Genomic DNA, 22,157 nt, shown 5'->3' with positions numbered 1-22,157 from the left:
TATATATATATATCTATATACATATTATCTCTATCTATTTCTTTCTGTATATCTCTGAGATTGGGGGAAGTGTGGGCATATGATTTAATTAGTGCAGGGTATTCCTAGTGAGGAAATTCCTTCTACCAATACAGTTTATATTCTTGAAAAGTTTGTGTCACCAATAGGTGAAAAGACTTGCTTAAGTTACTCAGCTATAATGTGGCAGGAGTGAGGTGAACTCAGATTTTCCTGGCTCCAAACCCAGTGTTCTATCCACTACTTTGGACTACTTTACATTCTTTCTTGAATCATAAGATTCCAAATTACAGTGCTTATTGTCTACAAAAAAAAAAAAACATAACAATGTTACAAGACAGGAAGTACAAGAATTATTCACATTTTCAGATGAAGAAACCAAGGTTCAGGAAGTTGAAGTGATTTTCCTGTGTTCACACAGAACAAAACCTATAATTGCAAATTCTATACTGCCATATTAAAATCCAAAAGATTATCTATATCATATTAAAGGTCTTCTACTTACATTTTCCTAATTCTAAATTTTCCATCTTTTCCTAACGCTCTGGCAAATCACTGCATCTGATTTTTTAAGGCCTTACATTCAGCACACTTTGGATCAGAGATTCTTAATCAGACGTCCACAGACACCCAAAGGGTCTGTGGATAGATTTTAGGGATTCTGTAAATTTGGATGGTTTAAAAATTATATCTTTATTTCAATATAATTGATTTCTTTTGTTATACTATTTTTTTTAAATTTTGTGCATGCAATCTTTTAAAAACATTGTTCTGAGGAGTCCATAGGCTTCATCAGATTGCCAAAAGGAGCCATGAGGATAGAAAGAAGGGACAATAAGTATTTATATATCACCTACTATGTGCCAGGTACTGTATTTAACATTTTTTACAAATATTAATTCATTCAATCCTGTGAGTTAGTATCTTCCCCATTTTACACTTGAGCAAAAACTTAGACAAAGGTTGTTACTTGTCTAGGGTCATTCAACTAGTAACCGAGGTCTCATTCAGACTCAGGTCTTCCTGACTCTAGGGTTTTCAGACCTAGTACACGATCCACTATGCCAACAGCTGCCTCTGACATACCATGACACACAAAAAACATTAACGCTGCCTTAGGTGGACGAGGCCCCACACAGAGGTAGACCTCTATGAAGTCATATGTGAGACAGTACCCAAACTAAGCATAACTCTTGAAACCACACAGTTGCCTTCAGTCCTATGTGACGTGTTTGATGGACTTTAATATAAAGGCTTCAATACCACAGCATGTGTGTATATGTATGTATGTGTGTATGTGTTTTGTGTGTTTGTATGTCAGGGCCCCCAGGGCCAGTCTCTCTGGACACCACTGACAGCAAAGATGTTTTCAAGTGATATTTTCCACGTACGTGGACTCCTAAACCAAATAATCTTTGAGCAAATCACTATCTCTCATTCTAGAAAAATCTTATCCCCTTCTAAATAGGCTTATTATTATTAATTATAATAATAGTAATATCTAATTACATATAATAATGATAATACTAATAAGCACCTTTCATCTGCTCAGACTGGTAACCAAACTGAAGGTATCATTGATTTCTTAAACAGAATCTTCAATGTTAACTACTTACCATCAGGACATTGGGGCTTTCCTCCTACTACTGAGTTTTGCTATTAAAGAGCAATCCCATGAAGGCAGAGACTGGCTCACTTTTGTGTTTAGATTTGTATCCCTACCACATAGTCCAGTGTCTAGCACATAGTAGACACAAAATATATTTAAAATTAATTTATTCATTTATTGTCTATTTAAATACTTCAGTCCACATGAACTCCCTACCTCTGTGTTTTTTGGTTTCTATTTTCTCTATCTCTTTAACCCCAGAATTTTCCCAATGATGTTATATGGTTGTAAATCATAGAACACTATGATCTCAAAAGATTTAAAATCACAAATACAGCAGCCCAAAGAGCAGTGGGATGAACCATGGCAAATATTAGCAAGCTGACATATTATTAACCATGACTCGTGTGTGAGATCTGTGTTTCCTTCTATTTCAAACCTGCTAATCTTCTGAAAGGTTTTTCTTTATAGAACTACCTTTCCCCCAACCCCAGCCTTTAAGACTTCCACTATCTTATAGATCAGAGCGTCATCCAAGCTTAGAGTTGGAGGGGACCTCAGAGTTCATATTGTCCAAACACTACATAAATCATTAATCCTTTCTACAATGTACCCAACAAGCTGTCGTTCAATCTCTGCATAAAGACTTTGAGTGACTGGGGCTTATAAACTCTGAAGACAGTCCATTCCACTTGGATAGAGCTGTGTTTGTTAGAAAATTTTTACCTCATGTTATCATGAAGCTAGGTGGCTTGGTTGATAGAGAACCAAACCTGGAGTCAGGGAAGCCCAAGTTGGAACCTGGCCTCAGATGCTTACTGGGAATGTGACTTTGGACAAGTATCTGCCGCAGTTTCCTCATCTGTAGAATGGAGGTAATAGTAGCACCTACCTCCCAGAGTTCTTGTGAGAATCAAATGAGGTAATATTTGTAAAATATTTTGTAAACCTTAATCACTACATAAATGCTAACTATTATTATTATTAATTATTATTATCATTAGTTATAACTCTTTGCCATGGGTCCTACCTTTTCCCCCTGGGTATAAATAGTATGAGTTTATTTCCTGTTTCATATAAAGACCCTTTAAATGTTTGAGCACTTTCATGCCCCTTATACATTTTCTATTCTCCAAGCTAAATAACCCTAGTTTATTCAACATCGTGATTTCTACCTCCCTCCTCTTTTTCTCTTCTCTAGACATCTTCCAATTTGTCATAATCCTTAATAAATATGGTACTCAGCACTAAACTGAGTCATTTGAATGTACTCTTACTATAACATCCCTAATTTTGGACCATATACTTCCAGTACACAAAGCGAGATTATATTAGCTCTTTTGGCTGTCACATCACATTGTTGTTGATTCATAGTGAGCTTGTAGTTCACTAGAACAGAAGATGTTGGCATGTAAATTGCTTTCCAGCCCCATCTTCTCTGTTTCTGCTCCATCCCCAGCATTCTATACTTGTGCAGTTTATTTTTGCACCCCAATGCACGCCTATACGATTACATTTGGATTTATTAAATATCATTTTAATTTCAACTCACTATGTCTGGATTTAGATAATTTTTAAACTCTAAATGTTGTCATCCTATTTACTGTACCATATTGTTTAATATCATCTGAAAATTTGAAAGGATGCCATTTTTGCCTTGATCGAAGTCATTGACGATGATGTTGAATAGAACATGGTGTCGGACAGAGCTCTGGGTCTCCCTCCACCAGGGACAATCTCTTTCCAGGATGACATCAGTCAATTATATAAGCATCTTTTGGGTAGAGTCATTCAACTGTTATGGATTGCAACATGCTCACATCTGAAGAGTTTCAATTCCAAATGCTCAATTTTTCTCCAGTTCTCTCCTCTGTTGTCAAGCAAAATATCAAAGTCTAAACCCTGCTCCGAATTGAGAACTGTTTGTATGCTTTAAGATAACTGTTGTGTCTCCTCCTATTCAGATTAAACATCCCCAGTTCCATTAACTGCTCCTCATATGACATGATCTTGAGGTCTTTCTCTATCTTGGTCAACCTCATCTGGACACTCTCCACTTCATCAATGCTTTTCCTAAAATGAGTCACACATAGGAATGAGTACAATATTCCAGATAATGCAAAATAGTGATACACAAGGGCTGAGCACAAAGGCATTGTCATCTTTTTGGGCCTGGAGGCTTCCCCTCTTAACAAAGTCTAAGATTATATTGGGGTTTCTGACTTTCATGGGATACTGTGGACTTATATTGAATTTATAGTCAGCTAACCTTCTACCACTTGATCTTATCAGACACACTATTCTCTTGCCATTCCTCTCCTATCTTGAATATCTGAAGTTGATTTTTAACTCAAACATAAGACTTTACATTTATCCTTGCTAAACTTATTTTCAGATTCAGCCCAAAGTGCTCATTTGTCAACATTCTTTCAAATTTTGACTCTGTAATGCCATTTGCAAATTTATTACTCATTTTATATCTTCCTCCAAGTCATTGATTGAATTTTTAAGAAGTCCAGGGCCAAGCACAGACTCCTGGGGCACTCTGCTAGAGATCTCTTTCAGAGCTGATATCACCCCATTAATGACTGCTCTTTGTGTCCCACTCATTTGGATAATTCCTAGTTTGTCATACTATACTACTATATAATCTAACCCACATCTCTCTGTCTTGTCTACAAGAACATGAGAAACTCTCAAATGTTTTATTAAAATCTCCATAAACTATATCTATAACATTCCCCTAATCTTCCAGTAAATTGGTCATACAAGGAAATGAGGTTAGCCAGGCATGTCCAAGCTCTTTGTGATAACTCATTCCTTTTCTAAATGCTTACTAACAATCCCTTTAATAAAACATTCTAGAATTTCCCAGAAATCAAAGTTAAGCTTGCCAGGCTATGATTTACAGATTCTACTTATTTCCTTTTTCAGAAATTGGGACATTTACATTACATTGAACTTGCAGCAATAATCTCATTCTCTAGACATTTCCAAAGATCATGAATTGTGGCTTCACAATCACATCTGCTGTGTCTTTCACTTTCCAGGCATGTACTTCATCTGAGTTTAGTCACCCCAACTTATCAAGAGCAGCTTGATGTTCTTTTACTGTCATCCCACTTATTGTGGGTTTCAAGTCACCATCTGCCATTTTTATTCATTCCTTTCTGATCAAAATAATCATTTTCCTTAGCAGATAAGCAGAAACAAAACAAGCTTTGAGTGGTTATGCCTTCTCTCTCTCTCTCATCTGTTGTAATTATCACATCTAATGCTTATGTGGATCTTCAGCTCTGGAGTTTTCATTTCTGTTAAGCTCATTAGCAATTTGACAGGTGCACCTAAACTCTTTTCACTTGCTTTACCATCTCCTTTCTTGTCCTTCAACTCAAGTTCTTTTTTTAAGCTCAAGACTTTTCTCTCAAGTCTTTCTCTTTATTCTTGAGTCCTCTCAAATTTCTGCTCCTCAAAATTCAATCTTCAGACTACTTCACAGTCCACATACTCTTCATATCCTCTTTTTCACATTTCTTTCTGATTCTTCAGCTTGATTCTTTGTCCTTTTCATCTTCACCCATTCTTCTCTGACCACCAAATGATCTCATTCCTACAAAGGGTTTAGAAACATTTTACAAAGACTCTAGATTATACCTAAAATATAATAATAATAGATGAGGAACTAGACATGTCATTTCATTGGTATAATGAATTCCCAGATGAGCAGACTCCATACTCCAAAGCAACTCCCCAGCAACTTATAGTCTGAGAGAATACTTAGAGCACAGAGAAGTTAAATGATTTGGCCAGCATCACATTCAGAGAATGTGTCAAAGGTCAGATTTCAATATGGGTCTTCTGGGGTCCAAGACTGGCTCTTTCTCTTTTACCTCCTGAAGCCTCTCATATCATCATCAACATCATCATTATCACCACCACCACCACCACAGTCATCATCATTAGCAGTCTTGTAGTGCTTTGAGATTTACAAAGTATTTGCTTCACCTGGTAAACCCATGAAGCAGGATGCATGAGTATTATTATTCCCATTTTGTGGATTAGGCTATAAGAGGTTAAATAAAATCACACAGTTAGGGCTGGAGGTCAGATGATTTAAGCCCAAAGCATTAGACTGAAATCAATAATCTTTCCACTATTCTATTGCAATTTTCAAACAAGAAACATCTTAATATCAAGAATTATTTGCTTGCTTTATCCTTAGAAATCCATTATCAGAAGATGTTTACAGTTTTTTAATTGTTTCATATATTTAAGGAAGTTCAATATCATTGCTTTATTACTCTATGGAATATACCCTTTAAGTTATCAATATTATTTACCATTATACATCCAAACAACCACTCAAAAACTTGCAAAATATGAACTAGGTTTTAGGTTTTTTGTTTGTTTTGTTTTGGTTTTGTTTTGTTTTGTTTTGTTTTTTGCTCACTGATGATAAATCACACATATGTATCACTTGGAAATTTACAAAATACTTATGAGTAATAATCTGAATTCAGGTGCCAAAACGAAAAAGAAAGTTTAAGTAAATGCCAAGTTCTGTGAAAATTATTTTGGTGAATTTCTAGCATTGGTTTCCATTCTATTAAAACATGGTATATCACATTAGAGAATTACTTATTAAAAATGTGTGAGAGCTAGGTCTCACTCTCAAATATTCTACTTTGATTTTGTTGTTACAATCCTATGTGTTACTATGTACATTCTGCCATAGAGAAAGAACCCCACAGTGCCTGCATCAGATTTCTGTTTCCAAATACAATTTATTCCTCCTTCTAAAGATTAAAGAGTATAGAAGAGGGGCAGCTAGGTGGCACAGTGGATAGAGCACTGGCCCTGAAGTGAGGAGGACCTGAGTTCAAATCTGGCCTCCTGAGACTTAATAGCTGTGTGACCCTGGGCAAGTCACTTAACCCCAATTGCCTCAAAAAAAAAAAGAGTATAGAATACTAAAGGTATGAAGTATCCTTGAAACTTTGCTAAGTTGGAGATGACCAAAGACTACTTTTTATATAATTTATAGTAGAAAAACCTAGCATTGTTTTACAGAGGCAGGACACATTAATAATTATTTGATTTTCAAGTTAGCCCTGACCTTATACTTAAAACATCTGCTTGTCAACATATTTCAGGAATGAGAGGACTAAGAAGTGAGATCCCTAGGAATGAGATCACTACTTTTCATTGTTGTTGTTCATTTTTTTTTCAGTTGTGTCTTACTCTTTATGACCGTATTTGGGATTTTCTTGACAAAGATAATGGAATGTTTTGCCATTTCCTTCTCCAGCTCATTTTCCATATGAGGAAACTAAGGCAAACAGGGTGAAGTGACTTTTGCAAGGTCACACAACTAAGAAGTGTCTGACGATATATTAGAACTCAGGGAGATGAGTCTTCCTGACTCCAGGTCTGATGTTCTATCCACTGTGTCACCTAGTTGCCCTAATCACTTCTTAAGTGAGTTATGTTGTTGGTTAGTTCATTTGGTGTTTTATCTTTTTCAGGTAAATTGACTACTTTTCTTCATGTTATAGATAGAAACAAGTTGAACCTGGTAAATCTTGATTTGGCCCCATGCTAAAGGGTTACATCTTTCTTCTTTTTTTCATACCCGATAATTATTCATGCAGGTACAATGGTGGGCGATCATACACGCTTAGAATTCCACAACATTGAAACGGGCATCATGACAGAGAAGCGCTACATCTCAGTTATCCCCTCAAGTTTCATTGGCCACCTGCAGAGCCTCATGTTTAATGGATTACTCTACATTGATTTGTGCAAGAATGGTGACATTGACTACTGTGAGCTAAAGGCCCGTTTTGGCTTGAGAAATATCATTGCTGACCCTGTCACCTTTAAGACCAAGAGCAGCTACCTGAGCTTGGCCACTCTCCAGGCCTACACCTCCATGCACCTCTTCTTCCAGTTTAAGACCACCTCAGCTGATGGCTTCATCCTCTTCAACAGTGGGGATGGCAATGATTTTATTGCAGTTGAACTAGTCAAAGGGTAAGTGGTTGACCAGCATATGTTTCATACTTGAGGTAGAAAGCATTGAACCAAAGTGGGTATTAAAAATAATCTACTTTGCTAATTAATTTCATCACCCTCTTTTTATCAGTCAGTGAATTTATTAAATGCCAACTATATGCCAGACACTGCTACAAACTGAGGATACAAAGGAAAAAATAAAACATTATTTGCCTTCATAGAACTTCCATTCTATCTGTGATTACTTTTGTAGGGTGATTAGGGGATCATTTAGGCATGGAAAAGTGAGGAACTCCATATATATATTTCCCAAGTTTACCATTGACTGAATACAGGCAACACCTCATTTTATAACTCAAAACTTTCCTAGAAACCACATTAAAAGTGTACTTTTGCATTCTTCTATTCAAGTATGTTGAATACACAGATAAATGAGGCAAGAAGTGAAATCAAATCCATCTCAACTTAATTTTTTAACATATGAACAATTTAACATATGAATATCTGAATAATTGTCTCAGACATAGACAAAAACATATTATCTCTTGGCAGTGGCTAGGGAAACAGGCGGGCCAATCCTTGGGGAGAAAAATGAGGAGGGTCACCATGGAGTAAATCAAGTGCTGAGAAATGTTCTAGGGGTATTTAGAGTTGAATATGGTCTTGTCCCTAGTGCTCCTTGCCCAAGAACTTGGGGTCTTTTCCCCCAACTTCACCCCTAATCCTGTCCTGCTGTAATCCCATTTGAGGCCACAAAGCCACCATTAATGATTTGGAGTTGGGAGAGTGGGACTCCGTTTCACCTGCTCATCACATTAATAGAGTAAGGAAGAGGAAATCACCCATTCTACCTTGTAGTAGAGGTATCTCATGCTGGGACCCAGAATACCTTGGCCACAGAAATATAGTTGGACATGGTGGTTGGGTTTCATGATACTTTTGCTATGTTACATATATTGTAGGGACAGGGAATATTGCTTGGTACCTTATATAGTTAGCTTGAGAGCCTCTCATGTATATAATATTGTTTCTGTGGTTAAAATGCATTCTCAGTTCCTACCAATGTACTTCTGGAATATAACCATCAATAAGTTGGGGACTGCCTGCCTTGGTGGTTATTAAGAATCATTGAGGAAAAAAAACAAACTAAAAAAAGAATCATTGAAAGTCTGGACAAAGGAACTTGGAAGCAGGGAAAAGCAAGGATTTGAAATCCCAAGTCAATGCCCTCATAAAATCCAACTTTGATGTCTAGCATGATGGGGAGGTGACTCTATAGTCTCGAGGACTACAACAGTAGAGCATAAGTCGTATTAATTTATTTCATGCTGGTAAGAGTTCAAGTATAGTCCTGGCAACAGGACTACTTTCTAAGCACCAGCTTGGCTAATAAAGAGAGATCCATCATCAATAGGCTGGCTGCTTAGTGATGAATTCTTTGATATGGCAGATCATGAAAAACATATGTGCTTTTATTCTTAGACTTGTAAAATAATAATAATAATAAAATAGCATTTATATCACTCTTTAAGGTTTGAAAAGCAGTTTACTTATGCTATTTAATCCTTACAAACACCCATAGGCAGAGGTGCTATTTTTATCCCCATTTGACAGATGAGGAAAATGCATTAGACAAAGATTTAAGTGACTTGCCTAGGTACTCTCAGCTAGTAAGTGTTTAGAGCAAGATTTGAGCTCAGATCTTCCTGACTCCAAATCTAACACTTTATTCACCGTAGCACCTTGTGATTGTTAAGTATTTTAGAAGTGAAAGACTAAAAGCGAGTACTGTGTTAATATGAATCACATAAGATCAAGTCATTGATTTGCAGACCGATGTATTGAAAGACCCTCTTCTGGGGATGGGAAATATTGCTTGGCACCTCATATAGTGTATCAGTGATCCCATTGTAGAATGTTAAGAAATAATCTGTGACTATGGATGTGACTGTATATATGTATAATCTATTTTATATGCAATTATTTTTATCATTTTACTATGATAAGCATATGCATATTTATGTGAATATTTTTATATATACAAGACCATTTTGAAGACCAGTATTTCATCAAGTAATTTTTTTTTGCCCTTCACAGCTATATACACTATGTGTTTGACCTTGGAAATGGTCCCAATGTCATCAAAGGCAATAGCGACCGACCACTGAATGATAATCAATGGCATAACGTTGTCATCACCCGGGACAACAGTAATACTCACAGCCTGAAGGTGGATAACAAGGTGGTCACTCAGGTTATCAATGGTGCCAAAAATCTGGATCTGAAAGGTAAATTCTATAGAAAGCTTGACCTTTCTAGCTTGTTTTTTTTTTTAATTTTACTCATTTTCAAAGGAAAACTGTATAGAAGTGAGATAAATTTATCAAGTTGAGAGTGATGCAACTATGTTGAATTATCACTCCAAAGTTTAATTCTTTCTTTTTTCTATTTGGCCATACCTCAAAAGTTGCTTGAATATTTGTAGCTGTGTGAATATAGATGTTCTGTAAATTTTTCATCACTTATCAATGTAGTGTTGGAGTGGTTACTTTTCAATAAAAGAAATTCTATGATTCAGAATTTAGGGATTTTAGCAGGCTTATGTATATATTTACTTGAAACATTCCCCTCCCCTCAGCTATATTAAATCTCCTATAACTAATTCAGAGTTCAAAGATTAGACACCTGGACTCATGTCCCTCATCTCCTTGACACCCACTTTTTTTTCAGGTGACCTCTACATGGCTGGCCTTGCCCAAGGCATGTATAGCAACCTCCCAAAGCTTGTGGCCTCACGGGATGGCTTCCAAGGCTGCTTAGCATCTGTGGACTTGAATGGGCGCCTACCAGATCTGATCAATGATGCTCTTCATAGGAGTGGCCAGATCGAGCGTGGATGTGAAGGTACTCTCTCTTTTAGCTGCACTCTGGTCCCAAGCATCAGCCTACCTGCTGCCTCTGCCAAAGCATCCTTCTTCTGTCCCTTCCCCCCCCCCGCACCTCATTCTCTCTTTTACTTTTTTTCAACCTCTCAGGTCTCATCATCATGAACATACTCATGCCAATGGTTGGGTTTAATCTATGACATGCCAAAAATCTCATAGAGTTGCAATGAGCAGATGTTTTCTATAGCACTGCATACTTGCCTATAAAGGACTTTGCCTGGCATCGGCATCACAGTACCCATTACTTCTACCTTCAATTCCAGAATGACTTAAAGAAGGACAGAAACATTATAACGACAATGAATTATTCAGTACAAATCGGGAGGGGGGGCAATCAAAATGCTACAAGCCAGTTACTTATCAGATATAGTCACATTGCGAGGAAGCTTCAAGTATACCTACACGGACAGCATAGAAAGAACTTTTGCTTCTGTTTCTCAAAAGTGATCCATCTTGTAGCCTTTCTGAGGAATGTCCAATTGTCAGTAACAGTCTCATATTCACCAGCAGAGGGCAGTGTTGAACACGTGATTCTTAGAGTGATCACTGGTTCTTAAGCCTTTTGGTATGGCAAAACCAACCCTTAGCTTTGAGCCAAACTTCAGGGGGACCCACACTCTTTCCAGACAGATAACCCAGAGATTTCATATCATACATTACTAGAAATGTTCAATGACTAATTCTAGACCAATAAGACACCATTTTTTGGCCATATGATTAATGCTGATCAATCTCTGGTGTTTTTTCTGCATTGTGCATTGTAGACATTTAATAAAACTGATAGATACTGAAAAGGAGTGTCTTTCTGTATATGCTTATAATCTATTACAACTATTTTTTTCTTTTGGGATGCCTTGGAATATTTCATAGATTTCCTGGGTTTCCTCAGAACAGTTTTAGAAACACTGCTCTAACAGATTTCATTACACTCTGGATCTCTGATAGCAAAAGGAGATTTTTCACCTAGGCTGCAAGACAAAGTGAGTGAGTCTCCATCAATTATCAAGATCTCATAATTTTTTCATTTAGCCTCATGTTGCCTTATTTATGCTAGCAATATATTCTTGTGGCCCTCATTAATTTACCTTCTTAAAATGTGCTGTTTCATTTCTTCCTCAGTATTCAATTCCATTCCCACCCACCCTTGATGTTCACTGGATGCTCACTCATGTCCATCAAGCATGCTCTAAAAGGCTTCTTGTCCACCCAATCTGGTTTGTGGTCATAGAAGCCATTTCCTGTATCTTATGAGTCAGTTTCCTCTACTCTTCAAATGAAAAGTCAGAGCATCCTTTCATCTCATTCTGTTTTTTTTTTCCTTTTTCTATATTGTGGTGATAAATTCTTTTAACTATGTATGGCAGAGAGATGGTGTGGACAAGGTGGAGAGGATTATAACTTAAGTACTTTTTTGGTATTGCTTGATATTCCTCTGTCCTTTAAATTTCAGCCTTTATTCTAACAAATGTTCTTCTTTGTGCCTCCTTTTACACCTTTTTTCAACTGAAACAGAATAACTTCATTGTGAACTCTGTCTATAACGCAGAGAGAGCCAGCATTTAGAATTCAGTGCCTGACCTAAAGTTTTGATTCATATAAACAAGATTGGATTTCCAATGATAAGTAGTTACAATGACAGTGGTGTAAAACAGATAATTAAATCAAAGAAGCTAATAAGTTTAAAATTATTATTAAAGTGCATGTCACTTTAAAATACAAGTCATCATCACTGATATTTCTGATTAGGAGCCATTCAAACTCAATAGTTTAAAATAATTAGAATATTAAAACATATAGGCTATATACAAAGGAATAAAACCTTGATCTCCTATTTGAGAGAATGTTGTTAAATTGTATTGTGAATTCTAAACAAAAATTTTTATATAGGTAATTTTTAAAAGCTGTTATCTTAAAGGTAATTGGGTACCATGTAGAGTATTTTTTAAATATACAACATAATTAATAACTCTGAGAAGAATGAAATTATCTATATAACTGAGAAGGACTTTTCCTGAATTCTACCATACAATTCGGCATGAAGTTTGATGTGATTCATGAAATTAATTATGGTGGGTTCTGACCTTCCTTTTGAGTATGGGTGATTGCTCTAAGCCGTATATGATGACTTGATGGATCAACTCCATGACAAGCTCTGTGGGTCTAATAACATTGCACTCTGTTGCCATGGAGATAATTATGATGGCTACATGTGCAGCATTATAACCTCCTCACTAGGTGGGTTGAAGTGGAAGATGAGCGCTAAGGGAAGAAGGTCCTTGTTTATTATACATAAATGACTAGACTAATTAGTTTAAGTGGCCAGGAACAGAATGCCTGAAAAGTGAATTAAGCCATAAATTGATGTTTTTGGAACTATGTACCATTTTGAAAGTCCCAGTAAGAGTTCCCAGGTGTTTCCATAAATTTGTGAAATAGAACTATTAAGAGTATAAGGAGGAAGGAAAGCCACCCTTTGACCCTTACAATGCATCTGCATGGAGACACACACATGCACACACAAACATGAGAATCTAAAAAGAGGGATTATTGTCATCTTGGGTTTTTCAAATTATGTAACTTGCACAATAACCTCATAAATGTTTTTAGATGTTAATTTGATGGGAACCATAGGAAAAGGTTCACGTTTCTTTTAATAGTGCTCATTTATAGAACAAGAGAAGGAATGGAGAGAATGCTTCTAGATAAACCCTGTATCTCATAATAATAAGTCTAAAGTGAATGTATTTCACTCTCACACCTATGGAGCAAATAGACTAAGACAGGTTAAATATTCTTATCATAGCCATTGGTAATGCCTCCTGTCACTTTTGTGACACTAGACAAGTCACCCTCTCAGGACCTCAGTTTCCTCATTTGTAGAATGAGACTGTTGGACTAGATGGCCCCTGAGGTCCCTTCTGGCTCTTTGGAACCTGATTTATGATCCTATGATCTTAATGGAATTGTTGACTTTTCTATTAATAATAAAAAAAAGGTCACTTTTCCCTCACTATCTCTGATTCACTAAAGAAAACAAGAGAATTAAATGATGATCTCTTGATGTCTTATAAAAAATAAATCAAGCTTTCTTTGGTATATGGCTCTCTTTAATTGAAGTGGACACATGGCATCAACCACATGTCTTCTCCTGCCAATACTCCCATTTTAATCACTGAGGTTGGATTTTTATCTTGTCTTTAATGGCTATTTTATCTTTAATGGCTATTCTCCTGAGGGATTATAGGCTCCCTTGTAGTTCTTCTAGAAAGACCAAGAACGACTGAGTGAACCATAAATGTTTTCCCACAGTAGTAGGTAGAAACTCTTTACATAATAATATATAAATGTTGGTGGTGCTGGTAGGTTGTGGGGGAGAGTGGTTAGGGGACATTGACATGGTAATTCCCAAGCCTCAATGAGATAAAATAAAGAGGCAATGGTTTCTGGCTATGGGTTTGAAGTTTTGCAGCAGCAATCTTATTTGTACTTAAAACCACCCTGAAGAAAAAACCTAGATGTGTTTAGTGTCCCCAAATCCCTTTGTGTCAACAGTTGAATAAGTGTGTGATTTGAGTACGACCTTCTTTGGTATCACTTGTGGAAGGGGCACCTTAAATGGATGCTTCATGTTTAATTTTTCAATGTTCAGAATTTTTGTACCCTTTGAGTCCCCTACACATCTCTCACCCTGCCCTGCCATGAAATTCTTCTTTTTTATTTCTCTTTGCTTAGCTAGATTCCTTGAAAACCATTTGCTCTTGATTTTCTGTTTTGGAGTTGCCATTGTGAATGTGAGATTGTTGCCCATTACTTATGCTTTGCTGTGTTTGGTTTTGCACTGCTCTCGCTTGGCTGACTTGGACACCATCTTGGCTCTTACCAACCCCCCTGATCCGTCTTTTTGTCTTTGAGTTCATTGGGCCAGGCTGTTTTTGCTCCATTTGTGTATCACCCATGTGCTTATTCATTGTATGACCTGGCTATGTTTGTTATGCTGATTGCTTTTCTTTTTCTGTAATGTCACCCTGGTTTAATCTGCCTCTTACTAACCTCTGGTTATTGTTTTCGCTTTTATTTTTCTGGTTTTTTTTTGCTAACAAAGTTGCCTTGACCAAAGCTGACCTGCAAGGTAGAGAAGGTTCTTGTTCCCATTACCACTTTGGACTGAAAGATGCCCTGTATAATTCCTTAGTATTTTTTCTTTGGAGGCTTCCATGCAGTCACACCTCTTGGTCAATAGGAATTGTGGTGGGTGGAGGTGTGTGAGCAGTTTGCTTTCCAGAAAGGAAGGCAAGAAGCAGAAGATTAAAAAAAAATTAAAAATGGCTTTATAGTTGGCATCAAGGGAATGGAGGAAGGCAGTATTTTGGTGACAAAAGAGGTTTGACAGCATCTTGTATAGTTACTATCTGTAAGTAAATGGGTCAACTTCTTGAAATGTTTAATGGTTTTTCAAATAGCAGCTATTAAACATCTAGCTGCCACTCTATAGATGAAAACCAGCTCTTACTGGAAAAGACGGTGCCTTGGGCTTTTGATTTCTTATCTATGGCCTCACAGAGGTCATTTACTCAGGTGGACCATTTGAATATATGGACCTTTGAAAGAGAATGTCATTTTCTCTAAATTCATTTGAGAGATTTTTAAAAAGTATTCTGGGGGATATGAATGCTATAAAATGTATTTAGTGATTTCTATCTCCCATTGAAGATATTAATATTTTAGTTGAGCACTTTTATTCCCTGTTTTGAGGTACAAAGTAATAGTGCTATTGGGAAAGAAAGTTATTGAATTTATCCTAAATATCATGTCTGCATGTTAGATGTCAGAAAACATCTGTGGCAGAAACCGCTTCACCGTACCATTCAAAATGACGCCTTCCAGAAATGGTTACGTACATATTGGTACTTAGGTCTCCTTGACTTAAAACACTCAGGCCTTTGTTGAAAGTTTTCCTTTTTCCTTTTACCTGTTCAACTGCTGCAAATTATCTCTATGGTTATCAATCCCTAGCCTACGGAGCTTATTTTCTACAGAAGGAAACTAAGCATGCACACATATCAATATAAACATGTACAAAGTAAATACAATAGAATCCTTAGCTTCTTTATGTGGTTTATGATGGGATTTACTATGCATAACAAAATAAATATACTATTTGTGTGGGGAAATCAACTTAGATGCTCCCAGATCCCTTGCTCTCCTTCACACTTAGAAAAATAAGACATAGGATTCATATAGAGAGGTGGCCACGTTGGGATTTTTTTTTTCCTAATACAAATTGATCAAAACATCATCACTTCAGTCAAACTTTTCTTCACGATATCATCTTTTTTAATGTTGTCCTCAATTAAAGAATTGCAGTCATCAGCGAGTCTTTGTTTGCTGTCACATTTAGATGAACCCTGTTCCACATTCATAAGCCACTCAGCTGACTGGTTAGAGCAAGAACTGACAATATTCTTTCTTTTTTATCATTCTCTTTTCCTGGCTCAGGGAAAGGGTATTGGAGACTATGTCTTTAGGTATTGTATTACTGACACTGTGGAAAGGACCATTAGTCATACATCAATGTCTTCATCCACACCTGTGGCACAGTTATGGTAACTGATTATGAAATGAAACATGCATATTTGGGTATTTTCTCTCTCTGTCTCTCTACTTCTCTTTCTCTCGCTTCCTCTCCATTTATCTCCTTTTCTTCTTTCTCTCTTTCCCTGTCTCTGTCTCTCTTTATTTCTCCCTGTTTCTCTCTCTCTCTCTTCCCCTATCTATCCCTCTTATGCAGACAAACCATTCTAATTTATCATAGTGCCATGTGTCTCTCATCTCGAAAGATAAGGGGAGATCATGCTCAATGGTTAAATAAAATAAAAATGAACTATAGGTAGTGAAATGATTTACCTGGACAAACCAGCAGACTTACTAGTGCACTCAGGACTGACTGTCTTTGTTTTTTTTTTTCTGAATTGTTGCTTTATCTTGAGGGGTAGAATATTGTTCTAGAAATAGAGATTTTTCTGGAGGAAAGCAAAATATAAGATCACTGTATTTATTTAACACCATTTTGGACTTTGATTTCTGAAGCATGACAGTTGAAAGTGTCAAGCAAGATAATTTTGTCAACTTCATTATGAACTATTTGAAGCAAAGAGTGTTCATCCAAACAAGATCGTTGCTCAAGTAAGTGGGAGACCTCTACTGCAGTCAACTGAGGTACAGTAAGGGGTGTCCATTGGTGTGATCTGACTAGGAAAGAAATATATTTCTCACCTTAATTTTTTTTTAAGTGGAGGCAGTTAGGGTTAAGTGACTTGCCCAGAGTCACACAGCTAGTAAATGTTGTGTGTCTGAGGCTGTATTTGAACTCAGGTCCTCCTGACTTCAGGTACAGTGCTCTATCCACTGCATCACTTAGCTGTCCCCTCACCTTAAATTTTCAATTCTGTTGTATTAGTGAGAATAGCAACCTCTACGGGCCCACTCACAAGTAATTTGCTCTCTTTTTCCTGTGAATTTTAAGATGTCAAAAAGTCTTTTATTTTCCATATGAAGAAACAAAGCACTAAGCATTGAGGCAATTGGGATTTTGTCCCAGGACACTGAAATTTTACAAAGCACTGACAGCATTTGTACGCCTTCAGCAGATAAGAATAGCTCTGGTCAGCCCCATGTTAGTGAGGATAATTAACTAGAAGAGGAAGCTATCAGATGGTTATGTTGCCCATCCAGCTAAAGGAGCTCCCTCTTAGCCCATCCTCACCCTATTCCCTCCCCAAGCATTTAGTCTTCCAAGCAATACTGTCCTGGGCTCCCTATCTCCCACGCACTGGGCAGGGTCACAGGGTCTCTCCAAGCCATGGGTTTTTGTATGCCAGGGCATGAGGTCATGCTTTCCTTGCCATCCACTCCTCTGCTTCAGGTTTAGGACTTCTGAGTCTTTCCATCTGTCCTTTAGGACCTTCTTTTGTATTGTTTCCACCAACTAGTATGTGAGCTCCTTGACAGCAGGAATAACCTCCAGTTTCCCAGATAGTTAGCCCAATGTTTGGCACATAGTAAGCACCTATAATTAATTGCTCATTTATTCATTCATTCTCCCCAAATTCCCCCCAACCAAATTTGTCTGTAAAAAAAAAAAAAAAAAAGACTTGTACTTTTTTGTGTGTGCTGTTTTTCCCAAGCACATTTTGTGGTTTTTGACCTAGACCAGAATTGGTAGTTATATTTCTGGAAGAGGGAAGCTCCTTAAGTCAGAGACTATTTTTTTTGCGTGTGTTTATATACCCAGCACTGAACCCTTCACATAATCAATGACAAATAAATGTGTGTGAGAGAGATGGAGAGAAAGAGGCAGAGAGCCTGAGAGACAGACACAGACAGACACAGAGAGACAGGGACACATAGAGACACAGAGATAGAGAAGCGCAAGAGAGTGCGAGAGATAAAGAGAGAGAGTGAGAGACAGAGAGAGACAGAGAGAGACACAGAGACAGAGACAGAGAGAGAGAGGGAGAAAGAGAGAGAGAGTGAGAGGGAGAGAGAGAGAGAAAGAGGGAGAGAGAGAGAGAAAGTTTTCCCATCAGTCTAAACACTAAAAAAGAGAATCTTTAAAATGAGGTTATATTTCATGGGATTCAGTCTAGAGCTAGATCAGTGTTTATTTGGGAGGGCCATAAGGTCCAGGATATAAATAATAATTCTTCCCTTTTATTCTGGGTATTGAATCAAGATATTTTCACTTAAATTTGTTTCTCTATTCTTTCGTATAATTCCCAGCTCCCAGTTTTCCTTTTCAATGTGTTTGGATTAATTTTCAGGATTATCCTACAATGTAATTTTAAAAAGCCTTGATGAAGCATTGGGGACACCTGGAATCTAGAGGTTGCTTATTTTCAGAAAACCAACTGATAGGTTGAATTTAGGCATTCAAGGGTACCTAAATTACTTGCAGAATTTTTGGTCCTCTTCCACTTGTCCCATTCCCCTTTAATCCTACACTTTTATCTGGGCAGTGAGAAATTCGGTGTTTTTCCCACACTTCTTCCCAATCTGTTTCCTTAAACTCTATAAACTGCAGCTATATTTGTCAATTGGTCTGTGCCTGAACCTCTGGCTTGAAACCATACAAATGATGAAGGCATTTTCCTTAAAAGTTTGTCGTTATTGGAGACAATAAGATAGGCTAGATTTGAATTGAGATTCCCAATTATAGTCCTTGCTGCTTCTTCTCTAAAATTGAGGGAAACAAAGTCATTTTGTTTTATTTTGTGTTTCTTTTTTCTTCTTCTCTTAGATGAGTTGCAAAAATACAGCTCAAAAGGTCTAGCCTCCTGACTGGTTGAAAATCCAATTTTAAGGATCTAAAGTAGTCTATGTTTCTCTCTCAGTAGCAATGCAATTTGAGTATACATTCAGACACTTATTTCTTAGCTTATATAAATCAGATTCAATGATAAGAAAGAAGGCTGGAGAGTCAATGAGCTGTCCTAAAGGCTAGGAATTTTTATATAACTTTTTTTTCATTGTACTCTAGATGACACCTATTAGATTTTCATCTAAGGGAAGATATTTTGAGAAGGTTGAGCTTTTGAGCACGTTTATCTTGAAGAAGAGAAGAATTGGGTGAGGGAGGGACACAACTGTCTTCCTGTACTTAAAGAGACATAACAGAAAAGATATTAGACTTATTTGTCCCTACCAGGTAGAACTCGGAGGAATGGAAGGAGTTGAAAAGAAACAAATTTAGGTTTAAACTAAAGAAAAATTCTCAACAATTAGAGCTCTCCCAAAATGAAATTAATTGCCTTGGGGAATAGTAGATTTCGCCATCACTGGAGACATTAAGAAAGAGGTTAGATGTCCAGTTTTTGAATAGGTTCTAGAAATTATTTTTGTTCAGGTATGTGTTGGGCTAGATGTCCTCTAAGGTCCTTTCCAACTCTAAAATTGGTGATTCTGTTTAATTGCCTCTACTGCTGATTCATCTTGGCATCTGGGACCATTTCTATGTGTCTGGGGCCTCTGCCATCCTGGCTCACAATTATGTTGGTTCTGGGCAAAAGGAGAATGAAAACTCAATTTAATGCTCCCCCAGTAATATTAACTCTTAAGAGTCCATCATTGAGCATAGAAAGAAGGGGTTAAGTATCAATAGATGGTTGCCTGTTTGTTTTGCCTTTCTTTTACTTCTCTAATTACACTCACAGAGAGGGGATTGACTCCTTGAACTCTAATGCAGTGACAGTATAAGCAGGCTGCCTATTTTGCCTCACAGGATTAAAATTATATGCTTCTTGATCATTTGCTATCCAACTTACTAGGGGTAGAGGCAGCAGGTTTCTTAAATTTCACTCTAATTTTTCCTCCTCTCCTCTCCCATATAATTTTTTTTTTCTTCCCAGTGCATGATAGAGGGAGGGGAGAAGTTTGATCAAAGGAGCCAGAAAAAAACAGAGACATTTTCAAAAATGATTCCATATGTCATTCAGTCAATAAATATTTATTAAGTACCTACTATGTGCCAGAAATTTTGTTAAGTGCTGAGAAAAAGCAAAAAAGAAAAGCAAAAACAGTCCCTCCTCTTAAGGAGTTTGTAGTCTAATGGGAGGAGGGAGACAACAAGCAAATTATATGTACAAACAAGATTATATACAAGATTAGTTGAAAATAATCAACAAAAGGAAGATACTAGAATTAAGGGAGGTTGGAAAAACTTCTTGTAAAAGGTGGGATTTTAGCTGGGACCTGAAGGAATCCAGGGAGCCCAGGAGCAGAGATGAGAATTCCAGGCATAAAGGAACACCCGATGGGAATGGTCTAGAGTCAGGGATGGCCTGTGCTAGATGATGAGTTAATTAGAGATTTAAAAGGATTTCCTTAAATCAGCGAGATTTCAGTTGAGGTTATATAACATAAATTTGTAATAGACCCATTTAGCATGGTTTCATGATTTTCCGCAGGCACGACATTGAAGAGACTAAGACAGTGCAGAGTTGAACTGGTTTACCAAAGGGTCAGGAGAGAGTAGCTAGAGCAGAAGTGATATCTTGGAAAAGAACCAAAGGGTCCAGGAATTAGAGGTTAGGGTGTTCACAGTGTGGATAAAGAACAGGGTTTGAAGTGGCAAGGGAGAGGGAGAATACAACGAATTTTGACCAGATAAGGGAACTTTAAAGTTCACAAACAATGAAGTGCCACATTTGTGGGTGATGTCTAGATCCAAGGATATTTCTGTATGTGGCTGAGGTGGGGTGGAGGAACAGGTCATGAGATATGAGAAAGTTAAGGAACTAGGAATTTAGGCTATTTGAGGGGATATCAATGTGTATGTTGAAGTGTCTTCTAGTATGAGGGCAGGAATTGAAGAGAGAAAGACTGAAAAGACACTGAACTCATTGACAAAAGAAGAGAGTCCTGGAAGTTGCTAATCAACAGCTACAGGATTTTGATTCTGTGGTAGATGTAGAGTGAATGAACTACAAAGGAGGGTAGGTGATGGTGGCAGTGGGAGAACCTGGAGGTGACAGTGGGAAATAAGGAGTATTCCAACTCCCCCACCTTGACCAGGGAGTTAAGGGAATGAGTTAAAGTGCAGTCATGGCTGGAAAAGGAGGCCAGGGAGGCTGTGTTATCCGGAGAGAACTAGATTTCAGTGAGTGGTAGAGGAAAAGAGCCATTTAAGGTATTTCAGACTGTATGATTAGCCCCAGTCTACTCATACTGGCGAAGTAACTTTCCCTCCTAAAGTGAGATTTGAGACAAATCAGGGAAGTGCCTGGTAAGGTAAATTAGTCAACAAACATGTGTAAAATGTAAATGGGTGGAATTTCTGCATGCTATAAGGAGCTGATCTTGCCTTAAATATGCAAATGTGGACTTCTCCAACAAATGTGGAAAGTATGGACAGAGAACAACAAATGGGAAATGATTTCTTCTTCTAATGCACCCAGCAGCCTCAGTAGCTATAGGCTATCTTAAATATCTGGAAATAGTAGTATTAAAAGGAGCTGTTTTTAACTCTCAAATTTCAAATCCTTAATTCTTGCCTTTTAGCAATGGGAATTGAACAGATTGTTCTGGCTGATACTGAAGGATTTTCTTATTTCCAGAATTGTTTTTTTGTTTTGTTTTGTTTTGTTTTGTTTTGTTTTGTTTTTTTAATTAATGTTGCTTTTAAAACATAAAGGCACAGGCTTAAGAGTGTGCACTTACACCCTCTGCAAAAGACAATTCAAAATTTATAGCCAGAAAAGTTTGGGCTGAGTGAAAAGCACAATAGTGTAGTATTGAGTGCTAGCTTCGGAATTAGAGCAACTGGGTTCAAATTTTAACTGTGTCACTTACTACTTGTATGACCTTGGACAAGTTATTTAATCTTCTGGCCTCAGTTTCCTCATCTATGAAAAGATTAAGTTAGATTTTGTCATCTCCAAGGTCCTTTTCTGCTTCTAAATTTCAAAATAAGAGCTCTTTATGTTGCATTATAAACTATAAATAATGTGTCCTCCTAGTGTGGCAGCTGTATATTTGCTTGAATGGTCAAAATTCGATGAGAAGACAAAGCAAAC

The 22,157-nt window shown here is 37.2% G+C and overlaps 1 protein-coding gene across 1 annotated transcript in view; it reads left to right on the top strand.

Moving 5' to 3' along the window:
* The window catches only part of NRXN3 (neurexin 3), a 1,892,810-nt gene that overhangs the window by 849,218 nt on the left and 1,021,435 nt on the right, over positions 1 to 22,157 (top strand). Inside the window, exons 11-13 of the mRNA XM_027844705.1 lie at positions 7,279 to 7,660; positions 9,740 to 9,930; positions 10,373 to 10,546. Of these exons, the coding sequence (XP_027700506.1) occupies positions 7,279 to 7,660; positions 9,740 to 9,930; positions 10,373 to 10,546 (747 nt within the window). The remainder of the gene's footprint in view (positions 1 to 7,278; positions 7,661 to 9,739; positions 9,931 to 10,372; positions 10,547 to 22,157) is intronic.

This window comes from Vombatus ursinus, unplaced genomic scaffold (assembly GCF_900497805.2).
Source record: "Vombatus ursinus unplaced genomic scaffold, bare-nosed wombat genome assembly UNPS02014945.1, whole genome shotgun sequence".
NCBI lineage: Eukaryota > Metazoa > Chordata > Mammalia > Diprotodontia > Vombatidae > Vombatus > Vombatus ursinus.
The sequence above is the reverse complement of the archived record's forward strand: the minus strand, read 5'-3'. Positions and strand labels throughout refer to the sequence as shown.